Source organism: Argopecten irradians, chromosome 6, assembly GCF_041381155.1.
Source record: "Argopecten irradians isolate NY chromosome 6, Ai_NY, whole genome shotgun sequence".
In the NCBI taxonomy this organism is placed as follows: Eukaryota; Metazoa; Mollusca; class Bivalvia; order Pectinida; family Pectinidae; genus Argopecten; species Argopecten irradians.
In genome coordinates, this window is record NC_091139.1 from 39,230,188 (window position 1) to 39,254,122 (window position 23,935).

General features: G+C 33.9%; 1 protein-coding gene across 3 annotated transcripts; it reads left to right on the forward strand.

Annotated features, from left to right (window-relative positions):
* The first annotated feature begins 9,096 nt into the window (after nt 1-9,096).
* LOC138325842 (interferon-induced very large GTPase 1-like) lies at nt 9,097-16,536 on the forward strand. Of its 3 annotated transcripts, XM_069271782.1 has the most exons (6): nt 9,097-9,152; nt 9,445-9,524; nt 9,883-9,981; nt 10,876-11,043; nt 11,218-11,310; nt 11,483-16,536. In XM_069271782.1, exon 6 carries the CDS (start codon nt 14,891-14,893, stop codon nt 15,935-15,937), a length of 1,047 nt encoding a protein of 348 aa, XP_069127883.1. In that variant the 5' UTR covers nt 9,097-9,152; nt 9,445-9,524; nt 9,883-9,981; nt 10,876-11,043; nt 11,218-11,310; nt 11,483-14,890; the 3' UTR covers nt 15,938-16,536. The 3 variants fall into 3 exon arrangements, with proteins under 3 accessions (XP_069127883.1, XP_069127884.1, XP_069127885.1); XM_069271783.1 differs by lacking the exon at nt 11,218-11,310; XM_069271784.1 differs by lacking the exons at nt 9,097-9,152; nt 9,445-9,524 and adding an exon at nt 9,576-9,678.
* The last annotated feature ends 7,399 nt before the right edge of the window (nt 16,537-23,935 follow it).

The following is a 23,935-nucleotide window of genomic DNA, read 5'->3' on the forward strand; positions in this document are numbered from 1 at the left end:
TGGTTTTGGAGACTGTGGACCCGACTTGAACCGTTTCGGGTCCCCCACAAATACTTTGTCAGTGCCTTGGGAGCCCTAGTGTCTATTTTGACCATTAAAGTCACCCATTATAATATATGGCACTGGTAGTTGCGATACGATGTTACTATGTTGATCACAACTAAATGGAGTATTAAGAGGTAAATATATAGAACAGACTGTTATTTTTCAGTGAAGGGTTTCACTTATGGCATCAGCTTGTAAGGTGGTACATGTACTTAGCTGGATGTGTCTGTGGGGGACGTTTTAATGTACCGCCACCGCCACGCCAGCTGATGCCCGACCGTCTGTTGGAGTGTTTGTGTATAATGTAAATTATCTGAGATTGATAGTGTCTTTCAACATTACTTCTTGAAGGCGGAATATAGATGGGTTCTTTGTTTGTATATCATGTTTAAGTTCTTCTATGTTCGCTTTAAATCCGCGTATGTTCTCTGATTGGTCCACTCGCTCATAGGAGTCAATCAGAGAGCTTGTATCAAATCGGAGACGACAGACAAAAATGGCCGAGATCGGTGATCATCTGTTCCACGGTGGGGAATCACGTGGTCTGTAGTTGGTGTGTTACACGAATCAAAATGGCGGCCGCCAGTAGTTTTGCCAGAAAAGGAGGTAAATAATTAAAATTACCCTTTATATGGACATTTTATAGTGACGAGCATAACGCTATACATAATTCTAGACAAACCGATACCTTAGTTGTGTTGCAACGCTCTGTACTTTTCTGTAACATTCTGACCAAAGTTTTGAATTGGAGCGATTTTTGCTCGTTGTAGAATTGGTAGTATACACGAACATACACTTTTAGTACGTTTTCTGTGTTTAGACGGGACCATTTGCTGTAAATGTGATATTGTCTAAATGTTATCCTTTTTGAAGGGGACAATACATTTCTTAAAATTTCAATCGATTTCAGCTATTATGCGCTCACCACAATTTCTCAAAATCTTCGCCGGTTTGTTATATAAAACTCACAAATTCGTGAGGATTCTGATTTTGGTAGATTCGCGAAACAGGTATGGCCCATATCGGCCCGTTTTAAATATCAAAATACATAATGTTTCTAAATACATATGCTTTACATGTAATATATAAATGATCTTATTCGCAAAAAAAGGTAGTCTGTTAATTGCGGTATATAATAATATGGCCGCAAATTTGCATCATAGTGCGATTTACGATTTTTGGTAGGATGTTTTCAATAACTAAAATTCAATTTTTACGTAGGTGTGCATCAGAAGACCAACTTTGGGCTCGGTAAAATACAACTTTAATCTTATTCCTAAAAACGTTCCTCCGATACGCTCGTACCGAAGAATGAGAACATTTTTAAATCTAGTATCAGGTAGACTGCGTATAGATTATAAAGAAGAACAGCTGAAAGAATTAGTCCTGTATAGCCTATGTAGTTGAGCATCCACACTGTTATCCGAAAGTTCAGAGTTCAACTCGACTTTCATTTCTACTTTGACAAGTAATATAATTTCCGTATTGTGATATAAACAGATATCTTCAAACTGTGAATTACATACATTATCAGATGATTTAACCAAAATGATAAGAAAAAACAATCTTATCAGAAAAAAGGTGATTCTAGGAAATAAAACCTCGAGAATAAGGTCCACACAGTCCATCGGGAAATTTAACAAATATATAGTATGCAATAAACACATTTTCTTTCATATCTATCGGTGCCTGAGGCTGTATTGCATGGCTTACCATGAAATAAAGCCTCATGATGTTACAGTGTCAACAAAATTACTATTTCTCTTTAAAATTCTAACCTTATTTTAGAAAGAAGACTAATTTTACCATAAAGGATGCAAACAAAGGGATTTGCATTAAAATACCACGTAGTTTTGCAATAATGGATAATTGACTTGCAGTTGCGGTTTTCTTCAAACTTATTTCAAAATAATTAATTTTATTTGTTTTCATACATTAATCCATAGAAAAATCAATGGAATCGTACGTTTAAACGTATTTTATATCATCAAGTAGTTTGCAAAATTAAGTGTAAGCATTGATGTCACTATTCGCGAATTCACACAGTATGCAAACAAAATTTCTTTTGTTGTTGTTTTCTAAATGACAAATATGGAACAAATGATTTATACATCGCTGGATCATTAAATGTGTTTACGAAATGTAATTGGTCAACAATAAAAATGCATCATGATTTTTTCTGAGTATCAAACGGAATAAGCCCACAAAAATAAAGTTTTCTTGAAAAGCTATATTCTATATATAAATGTGTATTGTCCTATAATCTACCTCTGCAATTCAGCTTTCACTACAGTAGATAATATTTTTATAAGATGCTAAAAACATGAATTACCAAATTGTCTTTCATAAAAATATTATGTTATTTAGTTTTCTATAGGCCGACGAATGGTATTTTTATTTACTAAAACAGGAGCAGAGGAATTATTAACTTTACACTATTAAACCATTAAAAATTCGAGTGTCTTATTTTACTTCAGAATAAAAGTATTTAAAGTTGTATTTCTGGTAATTTTCACTGTAACGATATATTGCTTAAACATTTGATATTTGAACATGCACATTTAACTTATTGATTAAGCTCCCCAAAAGAATATGTCTGCCTATAAGAGCGCCGAAATCTAGGGATCATATATTCCTGGTTTTGAATACAGCGCCTTCAATCACCGCCATGTTCAGTACCTTCGGCTTTTGTCGGCATTCCGAATCGTACCACGTGACTTACGTCCACACGTCCTGCACGTGGTGATTCAGGTAACTAGCGTAAGCGCACATGTGTTTGTTAACGTTTTCCTTCCGGCTAATATGAGCAAATCGTGCTGGTATATGTCCACAGAGCGAGTATTTGAAACATCTAATTCACACTTTGCCGTAATTCAATATTGTGTGTATCAAATATCGTAATGTGCAAGCATTATTTTCTTTGTAGATCCAGTCTGCTGAGGTCGACCGCATGTTTTGTTTATGAAAAAAATTGTTGACATTTGGTTTCACAACTCTCGTGTTACTTCGAGATTGTCGCGACGATGTTCGGAAGAGTTCGGAATGATTCGGTATCTTTCGAGCTTATTTTTGACGTGTACACGTTAAAAAGATTTTTTACTTCTATAATTAAAGATACTTCCAGTGCTGCAACTTTATAAAAAGTGGTAAAAGTAGAAAGTTTAAACCTCGGACAGACGGGGAAAAAACACTTAGTTTTCACTATGACAAAAAGAGCGAAAGTGATAGACCATACAACTTCAAAATAATTAATTGCATCCCGAAAATATACTAGGCACTATGCCCTTTATGACACGAGGTACTTCTAGCGCAGACAATGAAATGAAAACACACTATTTTTGTTTTGTTAAATTGGCATTTACGTTTACGATTAAACATTAATTATTGTCCAAATCATATCTATTTTTTATGCTCTGTCGGTGGTAGAGCATCTATAAAGGATTATTATCATATTTTTGACATGCATATGTATGTAACATACATTAGGTTAGCTCCATGTTTAATTATGTCCTATGTATATTACATTTGTACATACCAATGTCAAATTTATGACAACAAATACCAATGTACTTATACTGTATAACACTCAATAACTTTTTCATTGCTCATTATCGACTCTCCTACAAACCCAAATCTTTCTTACCCCAAACTTGAAAGAAAAGGAATAATTAAGATGATATTAAGTACTTACTGTACCTTTTCTACTATTCGGTTAGCTCTTTGCCAACAAACTGTTTTTACTGGTCAGTTTAGCTATTTCAGTATTGATGACAGAAAATTATACATTATTTACACCAGATTGGGCCATATTTAACGTTCTAATATAGGCGATTTTTCTCATTGTACAATTGTGGAAATCAGTGTGATAATGTATGTCAGTATTGTTTTCAATGTCCACATCATTAAGATGCTCAATAATTCTTGATTTTGATTACAATTTGTTTCAACTTTTATGCATGATGTAAACCCATAAAACTACATGTACTGTGATATCAAGTGAGGGTGAAGGGTAAGGCAGGGTGTATACTTCCTTTGACAAAGCACCCGTGTCTGTACGATGTTGATAAAGAGACTTGTATAGAACTTCATTAAGTGTCTTTATACCGGTATATAGAGAGCGAATGTCAAGGTCATAGCGATCTGCCAAGTCTGATTAATGACCGTGCATCATGAAGCCATATATGGGAGCATTTCCGCCCGTTAACTGCTTTTTGCTTAGTGTATCAAAATGTGCACAAGTGTATGAAACACTTGTTGTCACCATCTTGGTAGGTATGTACCTGGGTGACCCAGTGGTCTAGATATCCTGACGTATTATCACAAACCCTCAACCTCAGTTAATGGAGTTCGAATTTCATGTATGACAGTGACAATATATTGACCGCTGATTGGTGGTTTTCTCAAACCTCAGCTTTCCTCCACATATCAACCTGCCTGTTAAATAAGGACCAAATCAGTCGGTAAATAAAAGTCAAAAGCATAATGTTTTTATAATACTGTGAAATCATTTTTGACCTAAAGCAACGAAAATACATCACAACGAAATTTGATGTATTAAATTCTCCGTTATGTTCTTTTGCAATATTTAAGGCTTTTAGGATAAATTCATAAAAATATTAATGTTTAGTTTGTGGAACGTTTATTGATTCTGTCAAAAACATAATGTGACTAAAAAGGAACGTGGTTAGCGTATTAGCGGAGGACTGGAGCAAAGGTGTTTTTTCATTCTGTTGTCCGCATCTTGGGAAATTGTTTTTTATCAAATATTTTGGCAAATACGTGTCTTTCTTGTGTAACAATGAACATCAAAATCCATTTCTATATTAAATACGTCATGCGAGCATCAGAGGGTATTTTAGAAATTAATTGCATTATCGATATCGTACATTTAGTCTGACTTATATTTGGTAAATGCACCGACACTCAAATATGTGAATGATATTCGTAATTTTAATTGGTATTCATTCGATATATGATATCAATGAACGCTCAGCTGCTATTCTCAGTGATTTACTTTGATTACATCATTAATGATTGAATGGGTGTAATCGTGAGGTTTAATCAATACATGAACATATTAAAACAAATTGGCAATTGGTTTTATATCACATAATATTTATATATAAGTCATTTACAATTTATTGGTATTTTAAATCATATATTATTTCTTGTCATTTAGAACTTCTCATGTACAATTACTTGTTGTTTTTTTGTATCATAACTTGGAAAATTATATGCATATTCATGTTCGAGAAAAACAGCGTATATGTAATAACGAAAACACTAAATTACAGATATATGCCCTACTGCTCTTTCTCCATTGACGATCCCGGGCCTAAAAGGCTACACATAGTAAACCACAGTATTTCAATTTTAACTGGCTATAACCTAACTCTAAATGTATCAAAACGATATTTAACCACACAATACAAACAATGTGTGTCCGTTTCTTAACCTCCAAATGATTAACATCGTTACGTACTATAATATTTCAGATGTGTGATACCATGGATACCGTTTATGTGTCTGGTATACCAAAAGGCCTGTACAATGAAAAAACCTGTCGGCTGATCAAAAACAATATTGAGACTGGTAGGTATCGATTTCGGTATTTATTATATATTTGTTACAATCTATGCTCAGCTGAATGGTTTAAGACGAATATTGAAAATATGTATGATTGTTCAAACCAATCTAAGCAAGTTCAGTACACAAGTGTCAACTCCAATTTAGATGTTGTTTTTAATAGCCAACCGGAGTAACTTGTATCCTATATCACAATAAGTCAAAATAATCGAACGATAAAAATGTTGATGCTTCAGTCAGCAGCAATTTCATGAGAGTGACGACAACCGAATCTTTACAAAGATACACTGTATATGTCTAAGGATAGTAGTTATCTTGATTCTTAAAAGAAGCAATGGTGAGCTTACCTGGTGCACAGGAGTGTGTCTAACTTTTTTCTATACATGTAAATATTGATGACAATGTGTTCACCATTTAGTTATCTCTCCAGCTAGAAAAATTCAGTGTTTTGTTTATTGCAGTGGCGCAAGTTGTTAAAGTACGCGTAGATTCAGACAAGGTATATAAAAATATTTAGAAATGTTTGTAAAAGTGGTCATATTTGTATGTTTCTAATCATAATTGCCTAGAAACAAAATGACTAGCAGGCGACTGTCGTAAAGTTTGACTTTGTAGAACTGACACGATACCAAACGGTGTCGAAGAGTTTTATCTTTTCATGTAGTAGTGCGCTCTGGCTCTACACCAGACAGCTATCTGTCCAAGTCTGTTATCGGCGCCGTAGTATCTCCGGTTATATCATGGTTCGCCATGGTCATCTGACTAATGACATTCAATCAATAACCATTTTGACATCACTAATGTCGAGAGGAAAACATCAACCGGATATGAAAGGAAATGCTATAGTCTTAAAAATTAAAATATGTGAGTTATAATTTGCATGTCTTCACATCGTAATATTTATGCATTGATATTAATTTACAGGGTATTGGATTCGTCACCTTATTCGACAAGACGTCTGTGAATCTAGATCTGTCACTTGATAGAGAAAGTCTATCAATTATGGAATTCTTTGATAATAATATAATATTGATATTTATCCCATCATGTTTACCAGCACAAAAGTCCATAATTGTTTCATTATAGGACCAGAGAAGTGAAACAATACAAAGACTAATATTCGTGATTAATTCGTCTTTTAATAAACCAGTATAGATATTTCAAAAAAGAAATTTGACGATATATTTCAATGATGTCGTTTTGACTATGGACATACTGTTGTTTACAATGTCAGTCTATATTTTAAACTTACATGCACACGAGTCGTAGCCTATAATTATGTTATAGAAAATAAAACTTACTAGTTTCTTACCCTTTACATATAGGAATCATAAATGATGCATATTAATTTCACTTTCAGAAGGTCAATATTAACGGATGCTTTCTCAGACTTGGAAGAAAACGTCCAACAACTACTCGGATAAAATCCAACGGAAATCGGCAAATTGACTCATGTAAGCCTAATACCACCCGAAGCGTAAGCAGAAATGTAATACCATACGAGACCTACACATCCTACAAGGAAGATGTTCCACAGATGGATATACTGTTCCAATATGCAAAGCCTATACAGCCAAGAAGTCTTCAAAAGAAACGAAAGTCTTGGAAGAATACAGCCGGGATAGCATCTATTCAATCTGCTAAGTCAAGAAGAGTGTACAAACGGCGTGGGAGGAGGAAGAAGAAACATCATCAGGTAAAATGATAGAGAGGTGTGTTCAGTATGATGACCTTCAACTTGAATAATTCTATAGAAACAATAGTCTTCCTGTGTCAACACCAAAATCAGGAAGATTGCGCAATCGTCATTATAAAATGATGAACGCAAATATGTACATGTATATATACGTTCATTACATATACCCCGGGCAAATCGTATGGGATTAATAAGCTTTCATGTTACCATAGCCCGAGATGGTCTAGACCTGACACCAGTCTTAGACAGTATGAATAATTTATCCACCCAAATATATCCGTAATATATAATCCGTCGAGATAAGAAGCAATTTGCAAAATGATAACGACGAGGAAAAAATACAGTTTCGGAAAAGAAACTATTGTATTTACAAAATACAACGTGCAAGGGTGATAAAATAGTTTGCTATGGACAGATAAATTATTCATTTGCTGATAAGGCCAAGGTAAGTAGCGATTCTCGGAAGTCAGTCTGAATCGTAGATACCAAACGACGTCGCCGCATCCCAGCTTTAGATAGAGTAGTGCGCTCTGGCCTTACACCAGATATCTATTTGTCAGGGCCAGAGTATCTCGAACTAATGTTACCATCGTAAGAGCTAGACTTTTATAATATTGATGTTTAATAGTTAAATACAGTATTAACGTTATTCGATGGTTATAGTGACAATTCAAGCTAGGTCTGTTGCAAAACATGAAATCACTGGCGCGGGCAAGGGTTCAGCATACAGGAAGTTGAGCCATAATGTGTACATTTGATAAGATGGGACCGTGTAGGGTACATTACTGTATTGCCAACTTTCCATTTTTCATTAGAACTGGTTTGTTTCCAAGATATACGCTAATTCCAATGTACTTTTAGACAGATTTGTCACTTTTACTAAGTTAATTAGAAAAAAAGAATATTTTTAATATGTTTTTTTGTTTTTTTTTTTGCTTTCAAAATAAACAGCAAAGGTCACAGCGATTACATTGTAATACAAACAGAAGGAAGTATGAAGTTAAGGACGTATCTTCTGATGAAAACAATTCAGAAGACATTGATATGAGGAAGGTTGATAGAGATTCGACCAAAACACGTCTTGAGGTTATGGGAAAAAACGACATAAAAACAATGACACTTTTATACCTCCACTCTCCCGAGTTAATGTATACGACCACGGAAAGTACCAATACGTCATTGACGTTGAGAATGTGAATGTCTTTCAAAGCATCACTGATGAGGTCTCAAACAAAAGCAAAATTCCAGTAGAACAGTTTCTTCTAGACTATAAAGGGAAGACTATCAATAAAAACTGGCCTCCGCATATCGAGAATGATGCAAATGTTCATCTTACTGTGAAAGACAAGGGAGGAATGATGGAAGGAGATGCTTCATTTGAATCTAATCTTGAAAAACATGTCAGAGCCCTTGGAGGTATGTATGTGATGGTTTTGTCATTTAGACAGCAGGTCATTTAAGCTTTGAACGTCTTTCAGTTGGCATTCATAGCCAATTTGAATGCGAACTGAACAGATGTAAGTTCCATGAAGCGCTAGCTTCATGTAGAATTTTCCTCTGTTCAGTTGGCATTCATATTGGCTATGAATGCCAACAATTGAAAGACGTTTAATGCTTATATTTACATTTGGTTACATTTTTATGATGAAATCCCAAGGAATTTTGCATTTATAATGAAATAATCATTCGTTATCGTCATGGATGGAACAGCCATTTGAACAGCCGTTTTCAATGATCGCTGGCTCAACAATTGTGACGTCACAATGATAATGACGTCATAATAGCGCTTAAAGTTCATTGTCTATATGACTGCTAACTGCGCTTGGTAAGTTTACAATTTTTAATGATGCATCATGCATTGTATATGGTTTAAAAGGTACAGAAAATCCCTGATTACATAAATATGAATAATGATAATCTGTCATTATCAGAAAATGACTTCCTCGTACTTAATGAACTAAGAAGTCAAATGGCTTGTTCAAATGTAACAACGCACAGTAAAACAGTGAAAAAACACATCAAACAAAATTGTGCTTGGAATGGAATGAATTTGAAAATTTAGATCAATGAAATTGGTAAAAGATATAGAAATTTCCAATAAAAACAATTCATTTCAGATTCATTAGACAAAACAACACAAATGGGCTTTGAAGAAAACAACACTTCACAATCAGTTGAAAAACAGAAGGACATCGAGGTAAATGTAACTACCATGGCTATTTATAACAGTTCGTGTATGGCAGATAGTACAGCTAAGCCTACAACGTTGTCTGACAACACACCAGTGGGACATGAAACAAAGAAACATATCACTGATTCACAAAGAAAATCATCTGCTGTATCACTGAACGGTAATTTTGAGGATTTTAAAGCAGTTCTCCCTATCGATGTATCACGCCAACAAACTTTAAAAACTGTAAAAAGAAATGGAGATATATGTAACTCGAAAGTATTGAAATGTAAATTATATGCTCTTATTTAATTGGATGTATATTTTACATATTTTTCAATGTCAGAATACTGATTATATCAACGTATTTTTCTTCTATCGATAGAATTGTTGTCTAGTGAAGCTTTTGGAACTGATTCAGCACAAACAGATGCCCATCTAAAACAAGGATATTTGCCTGTCACCGGAGCTTTTCAACAAACAGGTTTTTTATCTTCTAAGATTGTCCATTGTTCAATATAACAAATGTAGATCATAATTAGGGTTTCGCTCAATTTCTATACAAACTCTATCCTTCCCCAATCCCACTCAGATTTCTACCATTTGATGTTTGGTATAATTAGGTGGAGGTGGAATGGAGATGCGGATGAAGCTGGTGTTACCAACAGGAAAACATGACTCATTGCTTTCAAATTTACAAAGCCGATTTGATTACTCAGGAAAATGAATTATGCACCAAAATTAAGACTTTAGTTTTTGATTCTACACCTAAATACTTTATTGGTCATGATAACCATAATTGATGTAATAAAAAAAAATTAGTAAGTAAGGGAGTATTTGGATGATTAAATTCATAATTCACAACATGATCATTCATTACAATCTTTTGTATAGCACTATAAAAGGGGCAACAGTTCCACTATACAGGAAGACACAACACGAACATACCGCAGTCTCCCAGTACACTCACCTCGCACAACATACACGCAACACACCGCATACATGGGAGGCCGTCCTTACATGACCATAGCTGTTAATAGGACGTAAATAAATCAAACAAACAAACAAAACATGAATTAATGAAAAAAAACTATATAAAAGGTAAAATATAAAAAATATCCATTATTGAAACATCAGTCTGTCTGTCTGTCTGTCATTTGTTCAACCTTCATACAATAATAGCATAACTAAGCAATAATGATTTGCCATAGATTAGCTTGATATAGTAGATATATAACTTACATATCTACGAAAGCCACAGTTACATAAGCATGGTCTATACGTCATCGTAAGTTGTTGGAATGAAAAAAATACTTATTAAAAAAACCATTTTCACAGAAATGTATCATCATACTACATGTTTATTCAAAATTGACAGATTTTGTAAACAATAAACCATCAGCCGACTACGAAACGGGAAATAACTTGCAGTCTATTGATTCGACTATTGCGAAAGTGCCTTGCAGTTCTTGGATGACAGACATGCAGAAAGAACCTACAAATGTGAATATGCCTCGCAAACCTGAACCAGCTGAATCACATTACGGTAGGGACAAAATTTATTAAAACAAAACTACTAATCATATCTTAATTATTTTTGAATAAGTGTAATGTTCTAGTCACCGAAAATGACAAATAATGACACTAGGCCTGTGTTACAAAACTAATTCGGCAGCTTGTTAATAGCTAACAAAATTCTAGGAATCATTTTTATTGATAGCATTGTTGGTGAATGACGAATCTAAACCATCTCCAATGAATGTGCTTCAAGCACAAGTGCCTTTACCTGAGGTCGTTCCTTTTAAACAATCAGGTGAGTTTAGCAATTGTGACAAAACAAGTTTTAATATGCTATATATGTGTACGGCAACAAATATGCGTATATCTAACACAAATGTCAAACATTGTTATATATAATACCTTAATGCATTTAATTCATGGTATATTGCAGTCTATAGCAGTCTAAAAACCTTTTATTTATCCAGATCAGAGAGTAATGACTAAAGCCTTAGGACTGGAAAATTATTTCCTGAGAAGCTTACATTCGATGACGTGATGGCAATTACCACGAAAGAAAAGGACGCGGCAACAACACTTTCAGATGTCCCAATCATTATTGTTCGTAAACTAATCATGTTAGACTATAAGGGAAGGGAAGATACTTTACATCACTTCTTTCGTGATAAGAAGGTAGATGCTAGTCATAAATTCAATCCAATTGATGTAATTCTATCAATTTGCATGTGTCTTGACCCATCGTTAAAAAGCATTCTGTGTTCTAAAATGTTTATGTGTCGTATAGCAATACCTTTGATTTATCCTTCCCCCATCCAAGAAACAAAATTAACCATCACGAAGTGGCCGCTTCATACAATAGTAGCTAATGATGGTGAAGTAGAGGGGAGAATCTTATCAAGTAATCAACATGTTGTCTCGTTTTTAAGATGAGGTCGTCCACCAATATCTAAATCTAGAATAGCAAACGAAATTATGCACGATTCGGATTTTCATACATTCTTTAATTTTGATTGTAAGTTGGGGTCGTGCAAAAAACGTTGTAGCCAAGGACTTATAGAAGCTGCCTGGTACCTACCGTCATCAAAGGATAGCGATACCTTTAGTAAGTTAACACAGATTCTAAATTTAAGGGGCGACCTATTGCAGCATACAAAGCAAATGGAGTTTTTGAAAGCTATTTCTAACGTCATGATAATTATAGCAGATAATAATACATTGGAAAGTAGAGATTTTGCTAATGAGCTCAGAGGTTCTTTAAATGTGGTATATCTTATAGATGGTGATGATTTGAATAATCTGAAACCTCATACAAATCAAAATGGTACACAGGAACATTTCATTAATCTGAAAGATGATGATCAGCGAAAAAGTATCTCAGAAATTAAAGAATCACTTTTAAATGCTTTTCAACTAATAATTACAGAGAAAACAAGCGTATCAACGTTTACGCAAATTTGTGAAAAGGCAGAAGAAATGGACATCATTATCGATACAAACGACTGCGCTGATGGTAAATAAAAACGAGATATACGCCACTTCAAATAGATATATGGAAACAATACTCGGATACAGAAAAAAGAACTTAGAAAGGGTGGTGATTTAACATTGCATGAAAAGAATGATCTTTCGGAAACAATGGCCAAACTAAGACATGAACAGGTGACGACATACATGGATAGATCTAGATCACATGTAATGGCAGAATTCATCAGAGCTATGGACACATTGAACGGTAAGGATTTCTGCTATCTTTTGGAAACTTTAAAATTCAATCTCGATGAAAAGAAAAGAAACGAAATACCTGCATACCAAGACAAGTTTGATTCAGCGTTTCATTCACAAAAAACCAAACCGACCAGAAAAAACAGTCGGAAGGGCAACAAATGGGAGAAGCAGAAAAAAATCTTCTTGAGGCGTCCATTGGATTGGAGCATTTGTTCCGAGAAATAGAACAAATTTTTGAAGCTCACACCAGCGTCGTTGATAAAGGTGATAATGACTTTGATTGGCAAAAATTAGCTAAAGTAGTCGCTAGATCTACCATGTTAGGGTATCCGTTCGAAGTGATGGATGGGGACGTAACCTAATATACCATTGGAGTGGATAAAGGCGGTTTTTTCTGAACTAAAGGATGTATTGGGCGATAAAAAGGTAGTTACACTATCAATTTTAGGACTTGTTTTTTAGTTCAGGCAAATCCACTTTATTGAATGCTATGTTTGGTTTATCCTTTAACGTGAGTGTTGGTCGGTGTACTCGGGGAATTAATATGCGTTTGTTACCCGTGACTAAGGGAATGTTTGATTTCGACTACGTGTTAATTGTCGATACGGAGGGACTTCGTACCACAGAACTTGGCAGGAAAACATATCAACATGACAATGCGTTGGCTACTGTAGTTATTGGGATGGCAGATATATCAATTATAAATATCAAAGGGGAAAATACAACCGAAATAAAAGATATACTTCAAATATGTGTACACGCCTTTCTACGATTGCAATTGGCCAATAAGGATTTGAAATTAAGACAGTCTTGTATTTTCATACATCAAAATGTGCCAGCAATCAATGCTAAGAAAAAAATGAGTCTTTCAATGAAAAAATAAGAGGAGACACTTGACAGAATTACTCTTGAAGCAGCAATAGAAGAAAATATTTCGGATATTACACGATTTAGTGAAGTCATTGAATTTGATATCAATAAACACGTGTGGTACTTTCCAGATTTATGGAAAGGTGATCCCCCTATGGCACCAGTTAATCCGGGATACAGCATGAGCATCAGAGATGTGAAGTTTGATATAATAGAAACCCTCGCACGAAATAAAACACTCCATTGTAACATATTTAATATATTTATTCACTTAAGAGATCTGTGGAACGGGATTTTAGCAAACGATTTTGTCTTTAGTTTTCGGAACAGCATAGAAATGAGAAACTGCAATACATTGGAAGCATATTTTACTAATTATGTATGGGACCTAGAATGTTTTATGAAGGAAGTTGTAAAAGATTACGGGCTTCAAATTAAGAAATATGAAACATACGACGATTTTACGAGTGGTATTTTCCGAATTAGAAAAACAAACTAATAAAAAATTTACTGAAAAGGGGGTTGAAATTAAGGAATGTTTGAAAAGCCTTTTTGAGGACAGCAAACACAAATCGGAATTTATACAATGGAAAAGCTCAAAGCTTCTTGCTTGGGAAAACGAATTCGAACGATTTAAATCTATTTTATGTCAGGAAATAGCTAGTTTGCAGCAACACCATTGCATGCATCTAGATATGAAAGACTCGTTAGATAAAAACCAAAGAGAACTAGTTGAAAAAGCCACAGAATTAGCAGAGAAATATAAAGGAAAAGAAATAGCAACCAATAAAGTGGCGGAAGAATTTAATAAAATGTGGACAACATCCACATCAAAATGGAACATTCAAGAAAAATATGAAGATGTACACGAAATATTGAGGGTGATTTTGTATGAAAGGTTTAAACGTGTCAGGGAGCAAATTGATCCGGAAATAGAAAGATTTGATAAATGGAAAGGGAAGAGAAAATTAGAGAGGTTAGAAAATAGTCTTAATCACGTCGATTTAGAATCTTACATTATCTTTAAGCCCACATGGGTCCTAAATCCATAAAAATTGCTCAACAAAAAGCAAAAGAAATAACAGCGGATTACTCAGGCTATTTCTTTAATCAATGTGATTTTAAGAGAAATCGACACTAAGCTAGAAAATATATCAAAATCTGTCTGGAAATTCAATGAAACGGAAGTAAAGGAAATAACAAAAGTTATTATAGACCGGATCGATGAATACAATCAGGACACAAACAACGACTTTACTGTTTCAGAAAGGTGCAAAATAATGTTAAATGTTCTTGTATTCCACCGATGCGTACCGCTGTTTGAACAAAAGAATAAAGAATACAGAGAAAAACACAGCATGAAAGCAAAGCTTGACGCACAAAGAAGAGTCGTATGGGGCCATTTTATTGATACGGTACAACAAAAGTCTTCAGATATCGTTGCCAGAAACAGATTTTGTGATGTTATCCGTGGACATGTCGAGGAAAATGTTAAGCAACAAATTCCTGATTTGATATACAAAACGATTATAGAAACATTTCAGATGTCAAAACATGAGCTATGCATCGAAATATTAGAAGATTTAGCTGTGAAGGAGCAGTTCAATTCATACGTCTTATACATATCTGATCCATATACATATGCATCCCGTTGGATAAGTGATTACATAGACCGAAAATGTTTTGCAGATGGTCTATACTATGAATTTGCAGACATGGAAACCAACCGAATAGTCACAATTATATCAGATACTGTTAGGAAAGTCGGAAACGAAAACCTAAACGAATGGCTGAAAATATTTGAAAAAGAAATTGAAAATAAATTACCAATTAGCTCTGATTCGTTTTCTCTAGTTCGTGAGCAAACTGTCTCTGACATGGAGGACTTTCGAAATAAATTGATTCAGGAGCTGAAAAATATTTCAGAGGAAATCAAAGATAAATTTTCAAAAGACTGTTTCTTCAGTAACATGGCAAAACCGCACTCCATCCGAAAAATTATAGAAAAATTATGGGGATGTAAATGTGTCTGTCCGTTCTGTAAGGAACCATGCCAATGGAACACCAATCATAGTCGTTCACACTCTTGTATACAACATCGCCCAGTAGGACTAATAGGTTCAAGTTGGAAAACAAATGGTGCTCTTAATATTGAAAGTTGTTCGTTTTTTGTCCAAACAAATACCGGCTTTAATTGTGGTAGAGGAATTGCGTTATGTGAACGTGAATCAGGCAAATGTAAAAAAAACTGGGAAAACCGAAGAGTTTCATCCATACAAGGAATACAAAACATACGCCCCAGATTGGAACATTCATCCTTGCCATGATATCTCCTCCTCAAAATACTGGGCATGGGTAATGTGTAAGTTCAATAAAGATTTAGCTAAAAAATACTTAGTAATAAAAGCTGACATCCCTTCCACATGGACATCATACAAGAAGAAGGAAGCAATTGAAAGTTTACGGAGAACTTGAAACAAAAAGGTCAAATTGCTAAGGGTCAATAGGACAAGGTTATGTAGATAAATTTGCACTTCCATCGAAACATTTAAAGTTACAAGAATTCAACAAATCGTATGCAAGATAAATAAATGCATAAACTGTAAACAACGATTTTGCACGAGGTAACTTACGCTAAGCAATCAAAATAAGCCTCTTCATAGATATATGTATATACCTAATCAATTTCAATGAAAAATATTCAGAAAGAAACTGAAAATACGCTACTTGTGTTTTGCTTTATAAAACTAATTATGAATTATAATTATTCTTATCGGTATATTAACATTTGACCCTTATCCCATTCTGAGTATGCTGATTGCTTATATTTTATGTTTATAGTTGTATGCTACTGGCGCGTATTAGGCTCACATAGAAAAATGTTTTTTCAGGATAGCGAAAATTTTTTATTTGGCGGCCGCCAATTAATTTAATTCATATGGCAGCCGCCACTTAATTTATATGGCGGTCGCCAGACACTTAAGTGGCGGCCGCCAGATAATTATATACTTATTATTATATGTCTTTCCAATTTGCTTAGACTGAAGCATTATGATTACTAAAATATTTCGAGAGGTGTTATATATGTATATGTTTACTATATGTATATGTTTACTGTTTGTTTAAACGTTTACTGTTTTCCGTTTTGCTTCAGTAATATAGAACTGGTTGGCAGTGTTATGAAAAATGAAAGTTACTTAAAATTAGCCACAAAACTTAATAGACAAGACCCTTGCGGAAAACCAAAGCTCAACATCACTGATTAATTTCAAATCAAAGCACTAGATTTATCACTTTGTGATAATGTCAGCAAGAGTATCAGGCTTTTTTACTTTCATTGATATAAATGATTATAGTAATATAACACAAATATACGAATGGTTATTCGAAAAATGGAAAATAGTATTAATAGTTCTGGGATCAATTCCTAGTGCGGTGTAAACAAATTCACAGAACATAGCCACTACATACACGTACGCAACCAATGCAAAAATGATAAGAACATTGTAACAAGAAGAGAATATCCTTAAGATGCATCCAAAACAAAGGCGTGTACCTGCTTCGCTCTTACCTATGTAGTGTAGATTGTAGGATTTCGTTTAGAAATGTTTTATTACAGAGACATATACGAGTATGTTTTTACATGTTACGAAATTTTAAGCTTTTTTTTATATAGACTCTCTTAAAATTAAAAAACCTAATGAAAATAATATGACTACTTTTGTTGTATGCTTTTATGTTTGCCTGTCAACATCTTTTAATTGACAAATATATGAGGTTAAAGTTTATATATATATGTCCCGTGTAGATTTACCAATGTGTGGAGGGTAACATCAACAAAAGGATTCTCCTAGTATCCCCTCATTATTACAAACCTAATTAACTAGTATATTTTGGCTAATAGTGTCATTAGGTTACATAGGCGATATGTCTTCAGGTAAATTCAGGTAAATTTCAGGTAAAGGAGGGGGTATCACTTTGGGCCGTTTTACGGCCACTCAGTGATAAGCAAAATATTTTGCATGAAAATACCTTAGGGTCAGCTGCATGTTGTATGCTATTCATAATATCCGATTTTTTCTGCGCTCATGGTAATGTCAGAGGTCAAAGGTCAAATGGTGAAAATTCACATTTTCATTGTTTAAGTCCTAATTAATTAAATATTGGAATAGAGATAACATTTTTTGCAGATTTTGTCTGTAAATATTGGGTTTGTGAAGTTCAGTACAGAAAACTGATGAAAAGTTCAAAACGTAGGTCACAGTGACCTAGTTAAGCATTTATTTAATTTTTGCATTAAAAACTTTAATAGTGTTCTGAAAACTAAGATTTTTCACCGATTTGATAGCTTGAAATTGATGTTTAGTACTGCTTTAGGATCTTGACATGACCTGCTTAAGATGATTACATCATAGGGTCACGTGCATAAATAATGTCATAGTCAATAAATGGTATCATCTGTCCACTAAGCATATGCTGTTTTTCCCATATTTTAAGTAGGACTTTAACTTATTTAGGCTTGTTTTATGAGCTTAATTTCAAGCAACGCCTTCACTGAGGTAGGATGTTAGAATTATGCCTGCTGCCCCACTGCATGATCGTGAAAGGCGACTAAATTTGGAATCTTAATTTCACGGTTATTGAGATGAGAATATCTATTTTTGTCAACCATTTCAAAGCTTTAGAGTAATGTTTAGCACTCGATTTGTATTTTGTCAGATCTACTTTAGATTATTACATCCTAACGTCACATTTGCTGGGTCACGTTTATTAACAAGGTCACATTCAATGAATGTTGTTGTCCGTCAACTACATATCTTCTGGATTTCCCATGCTAAAGCAAGTGTTTAAGCTATTGAAGTTTGTTGTAATTGAAAATATTAAGCAACACATTGCAAGTATGATGTTAGAATTGTGCCTGCTGCCTCGTTGCATGATCGGAAAAGGCGACTAAATCGGGGATCTCAATTCTAGTGGCTACCTAGATAAAAAATATATTGGATTTCTGTCTCAAATATCATAGAGAAGGTTTCTTTCTCATGAAAACTTTCCTGTCATTACAAACCAGTTAATAATAATGAGATAATATTCTCTTATGGTGAACACTAGATGTTAGATACATGATATTGTTTGGTAAAGCCACTAAATAAAGGTTTCAAATCAAGTCGCCTTTTACGATCATGCAATGGATTAGCAGGCACAATTCTAACAAAATGCTTGCAATCCAGGTGTTGCTTGAGATTATCTCATAAAACAAACTTAAATGGCTTAAACACTTGCTTTATATATAGAAAATCCAGAAGATACATAATTGACAGAATAAACCCTTCATTTAATATGATCTAATTCATCCCCGTCACCCAGCTCATATGACCCTAAGCTGCCAGCATCTTAACCAGATCATTATAGAACATAATTAAAATTCCTGACGTCACTCTGAAGCTATGGAATGCATGAATATGTAAACTGTTTTCATCTAGGTAACAATGCAATCAAGATTCCAAATTTAGTCGCCTTTCACGATCATGCAGTGGGACAGCAGGCATAATTCTAACATCCTACCTCAGTGAAGGCGTTGCTTGAAATTAAGCTAATAAAACAAGTCTAAATAATTTAAAATCCTGCTTTAAACATTGGAAAACGGCATATGCTTAGTGGACAGATGATACCATTCATTGAATATGACCTTATTTATGCACGTGACCTAGTCAATGTGACCCTAGGATGTAACCGTCTTAAGCAGGTCATGTCAAGATCCTAATGCAGTACTAAACATCAATTTCAAGCTATTAATTAGGACTAAAACAATGAAAATGTTAATTTTCACCATTTGACCTTTGACCTCTGAAATTACCATGAGAGCAGAAAAAATCGGATATTCTGAATAGCATACAACATGCAGCTGACCCTAATGTATATTCATGCATAATATTTTGCTTATCACTGAGTGGCCGTAAAACGGCCCAAAGTGATACCCCTCCAAATTTCAGGTGAAATTTTTCAGATCAAATTTACCTGAAAAGAGCAAAAAAGTCTTTTCAGGTCAAGACCTGAAATTGACCTGAAATTCATATGAAATTGACTTGAATTCAGGTGAAGAATTTGACCTGAATTCATATGAAGCTTTTTTCAGGTAAATTTGACCTGAAAGTGACCTGAATTTCACATAAAAAATCAGGTGAAATTGACCTGAAATTGAAATTGAAATTCATATGAAGATTATGACCTGATTCACATAAGATTATTTCAGGTCAATTTCAGGTGAAATTGACATGATATTGACCTGAAAAAATCTTCATGTAACATTGACCTCAATTTCAGGTGAATTTCATGTCAATTTCATGTCAACCCTGACCTGAAGACATATTGCCTGTGTATCAACTCATTTGGCAAGATTTGGTATTTTTGTCCGATAATAAAAAAGTAGTCTGAAAACATGGTACGCAAGTGTGTAGTTAATAATTGCATGGGTTTATAATAGGCAAATTAATTTTAAGTATTGTTCCGGTTATTGAATAATTCAATTTTGATTGTAACTTGACTTAATCACATACTTTACTAGCACTTAAAGGAAAAATGGTGTCGCTTTATGTAACGTCGCCTCTGATTGGCTAAGATTGCGATGTAATGCTTTCATAGAAAAAAGAGACCTATAATGAATATGTAATTCGGATGAGGTTATCTTTAGTAAAATAAATTGTAAGGATTAGTTTGAATATATTTTTATGTTATGGAGATATGACACAAAAATGTAAACATAGTGATTTATTATGAGAGTACACTCAGACTTTTGTGTTATATCTCGATACTATAACACATCTTTTCAAGTTAATCCAAATGATAGAAAAGTTACTGTAAACCAACTTTCTTTCGCGGCTACTAAATTTCGCGATTTTTGTTTCAAAACATTATCGCGGATATTATGTTTCGCGGATTTAAAACTGAATTGAGATACACGTGTATATATTTACAATTTAATTGTTCAAGAATGGTCTCAGACATCATTTCACGGAGATCAACTTTCTCGAATTTACCTTGATCGCGAAAATTGAGGAAATAAATCTTACGCGAAAGAAAGTTGGTATGTATACAGTATAATGATGTATATATTCTTTCGAAGCGATATCTATATCTTTGTTGAGTTAATTTTATTATAGTGAAAATATACTAATGTGTAATAGGTATCATCGTTGTTTTTTAATTGATTTCCAAAATTAAATGGTTTTGGTAAATTGATTATGTAATGAGTGAAATTGGTATTATGGTAATTACTTTTAGTAAAAGATCACTTATTTAGCACATACAATTTTTTTCTGAAACCTTTATGATCCCATTTGGCAATTAAAAGCTAAAATGGAAATACTTTGTTTCCCATCCATCATAAGGACATACGTTCAAATATTAATTGCGAAGTTTGCTCTTAGATGTTTTTCTCTGTCAATTTGATACTTTGCTCCCTAATTAAGTGATTTTGAAAAATGTATTTGTGTAGGATAATTTTTTTTTCGATTTTTCATTGGCGACCAATTTAATTTGAGGATTTAGAAACATGTTTCTATTTATACACTTAATGGAGTTGTGAACTTTTCAATTCAAACAAAACTTGATATTATGAAAATGATATTTTTTTCAAAATATTTATACACCAGATGGACAAAAAATGACATCCCTCCATTTCCTGGTGTATTTTGAATATGGTTAAATATATCATTAGAATAACACATTGTGTTAAATTCCCAAGGTCAAATGATAATTTCTGGAGCAAAGCCTCAACAATCTACAGACGACTGAGTATTAAAGCCTTAGGGACATCAAAAACGTTATATGATGTGTCATGCATACGGTGTCATATAATCATTAATTCTGTATAGTTGCGTGTATTCGCGCGGGTTTTAATTTTGCTGAAATAGCGGATCCATTCAAATTCGCGAAATATAATACTTCGCAAAAAATTTCAAAATCATGGTTTTACGTATCATAGCCTGTCGTAAGAACGACATTCAAAGACAATTCGCGAAAATAAACACCCGTGAATAAGTTACAAACTATAATTGGATTTATGCACAGCATAAAGTAATTTATATCAACTATTTTTTCATCTATTATTATGTTTCTCCGGTTCATCAGTATAAAATTATGTTCCGTATCTGGGATTTATCTCCCTTACTAAGTAGTCACGTGACTCTCGATGAAAAAATTTCACACACTTTGAAACGACCTGGGAAAGAAATTGGAAATACTACAGATATTTTACTACCAAAAGGCAATCCAGAATAGCCGTAGCATCTGGTGAGATCCCAGGGGTGTGTGTAAAGGGAAATTTCCCTTATATTGCCGATGTAAGTAACATTATTTCCAAATTTTTGGATTGTCGCTTCGAGGAGCGAGCTATATTTAGCACAGCCCTTTGTTTGTAAACAAACTGTAGAGTGATCACGCTTGTACAGAGCTCTGCTTAATCATGGTAATGACGGCAATGTTGTTAGGACATTCTTTTATACGAAGGTTGGAGGGCACTTGATATTAAATACTCGTTATTTAATTTCAAGTTTATGGCATTTTTTATTTGTAAGCTACCCCCATCTTTTTTGGCATGTAAAACAAGTTTATCACTGGCATTTAATAAATGCTCAATTTCGACATATACACAGTCTTTGTTGTTTTGTGACCAAAAAACATAGCAGTGAATTTTGTGGGTTAAGTTATTCAGCTGGTAAAACAAAATACGATGATATAATTGGATTTATGCACAGCATAAAGTAATTTATATCAACTATTTTTTCATCTATTATTATGTTTCTCCGGTTCATCAGTATAAAATTATGTTCCGTATCTGGGATTTATCTCCCTTACTACTTTAGTAGTCACGTGACGTTGATTTATCACGTGACTCTCGATGAAAAAAATTCACACACTTTGAAACGACCTGGGAAAGAAATTGGAAATACCCACCTCCTCCCCTTCTGTAATTTCCTCCATACAAGTGCGATAGAAGATTTTATATAATTTGTTTGCATCAGAATTAAAATTTGATACTATTCTTTTGTTGATATGATGATGGGATGGCGTTTTTTATTTGTATGCTACCCCCATCTTTTTGGCATGTAAAACAAGTTTATCACTGGCATAAATGCTCAATTTCGACAGGCCGAACCTGAGAGTAGATAACTAAAATATGTTGAGCAAATTAGACAGTAGAAAACACTAGTCTAGAATAGAGATATATCACAAATGTTTATAATTTTCACATCGAGTGGAATATATCACCTTCATACATTCATTTAAAGAGTCTCTTACAAACTCACGACGGCGGCGGATCATTTTGATAATAGTTTAACTTATCAAACACTGTATGGTGCAGCTTAATTAAACATAAAAAATCAATTTGCCTCGTGTTATTTATTTGTGACAATGTATAATTAGATGCTGATTAAGATCAAGAGATTTTGTTTAGTAAACCGACACCTCGGTAAGTGATGCTCTTTCAATGAAAGGTTGAGTGTAATTTGGTTTTATAAATTACGTACAGAAATGACAATATATCATTATTTTGACGGTTTATATTATCTGCTGTGGAATTATTTATTTTTCAACCAGTTGATACTTGCAACTTACTTAAAACAATGAATATCAATGTAGGCGAGTGTAGTATTTGAGTTTGATACATTTTTAAAATATGTAATACGATAATTCACTCAAGGCATTCCATTGTTTTTCCTGTTGTGATTACAAGAAATAAAACAAAAGATGATAATGACAAGATAGATCCGAATATAACTCTATTTGTCAGCTATATCAAATGATGTATATATATACATGTATATAAATAATATCACATATAGTATGTACACAGAGTTAGGTATTATGTTTCCTACGAAGGATCATCCTCGATATTCCAGTGGTTATTATCACTAGCGTAGTTTTCGTCTTTTGGTAGATATCTATTGAAACTGAAGACATTTTAGGGAGGAAACCTGACCAATTCCAGGCCTGTACGGACTTCCGTTGAAGATAACAGAAAATGATGTCACACTTCAGAGCCATACAATCAAACACGGTGTACCGTTCTCAAAGGATCAAACTACCTGTCTGATCCGTTGTCGCCCATTGAGCCTTCGGTTTTGCCATGTCTAGGGGAGGATATAAAAACAGTGATAGTAATCCCTGGGATATTGAGGATGTTGTTAGATGTGTACCAGAGTAAATACATCTGCCCTCTCTTTGCTAAATTAGCTAAACAATCATTTCTGGAAATGATAAACATAGGATCAGTATACTGGAGAGAAGAAATAAGATCAATAATACATTAATTGGTTTATTCGTGT

Excerpts from the sequence above, each read along its gene's own strand:
- LOC138325842 (XM_069271782.1), top strand. The coding sequence starts at position 14,891 with ATGTTAAATGTTCTTGTATTCCACCGATGCGTACCGCTGTTTGAACAA.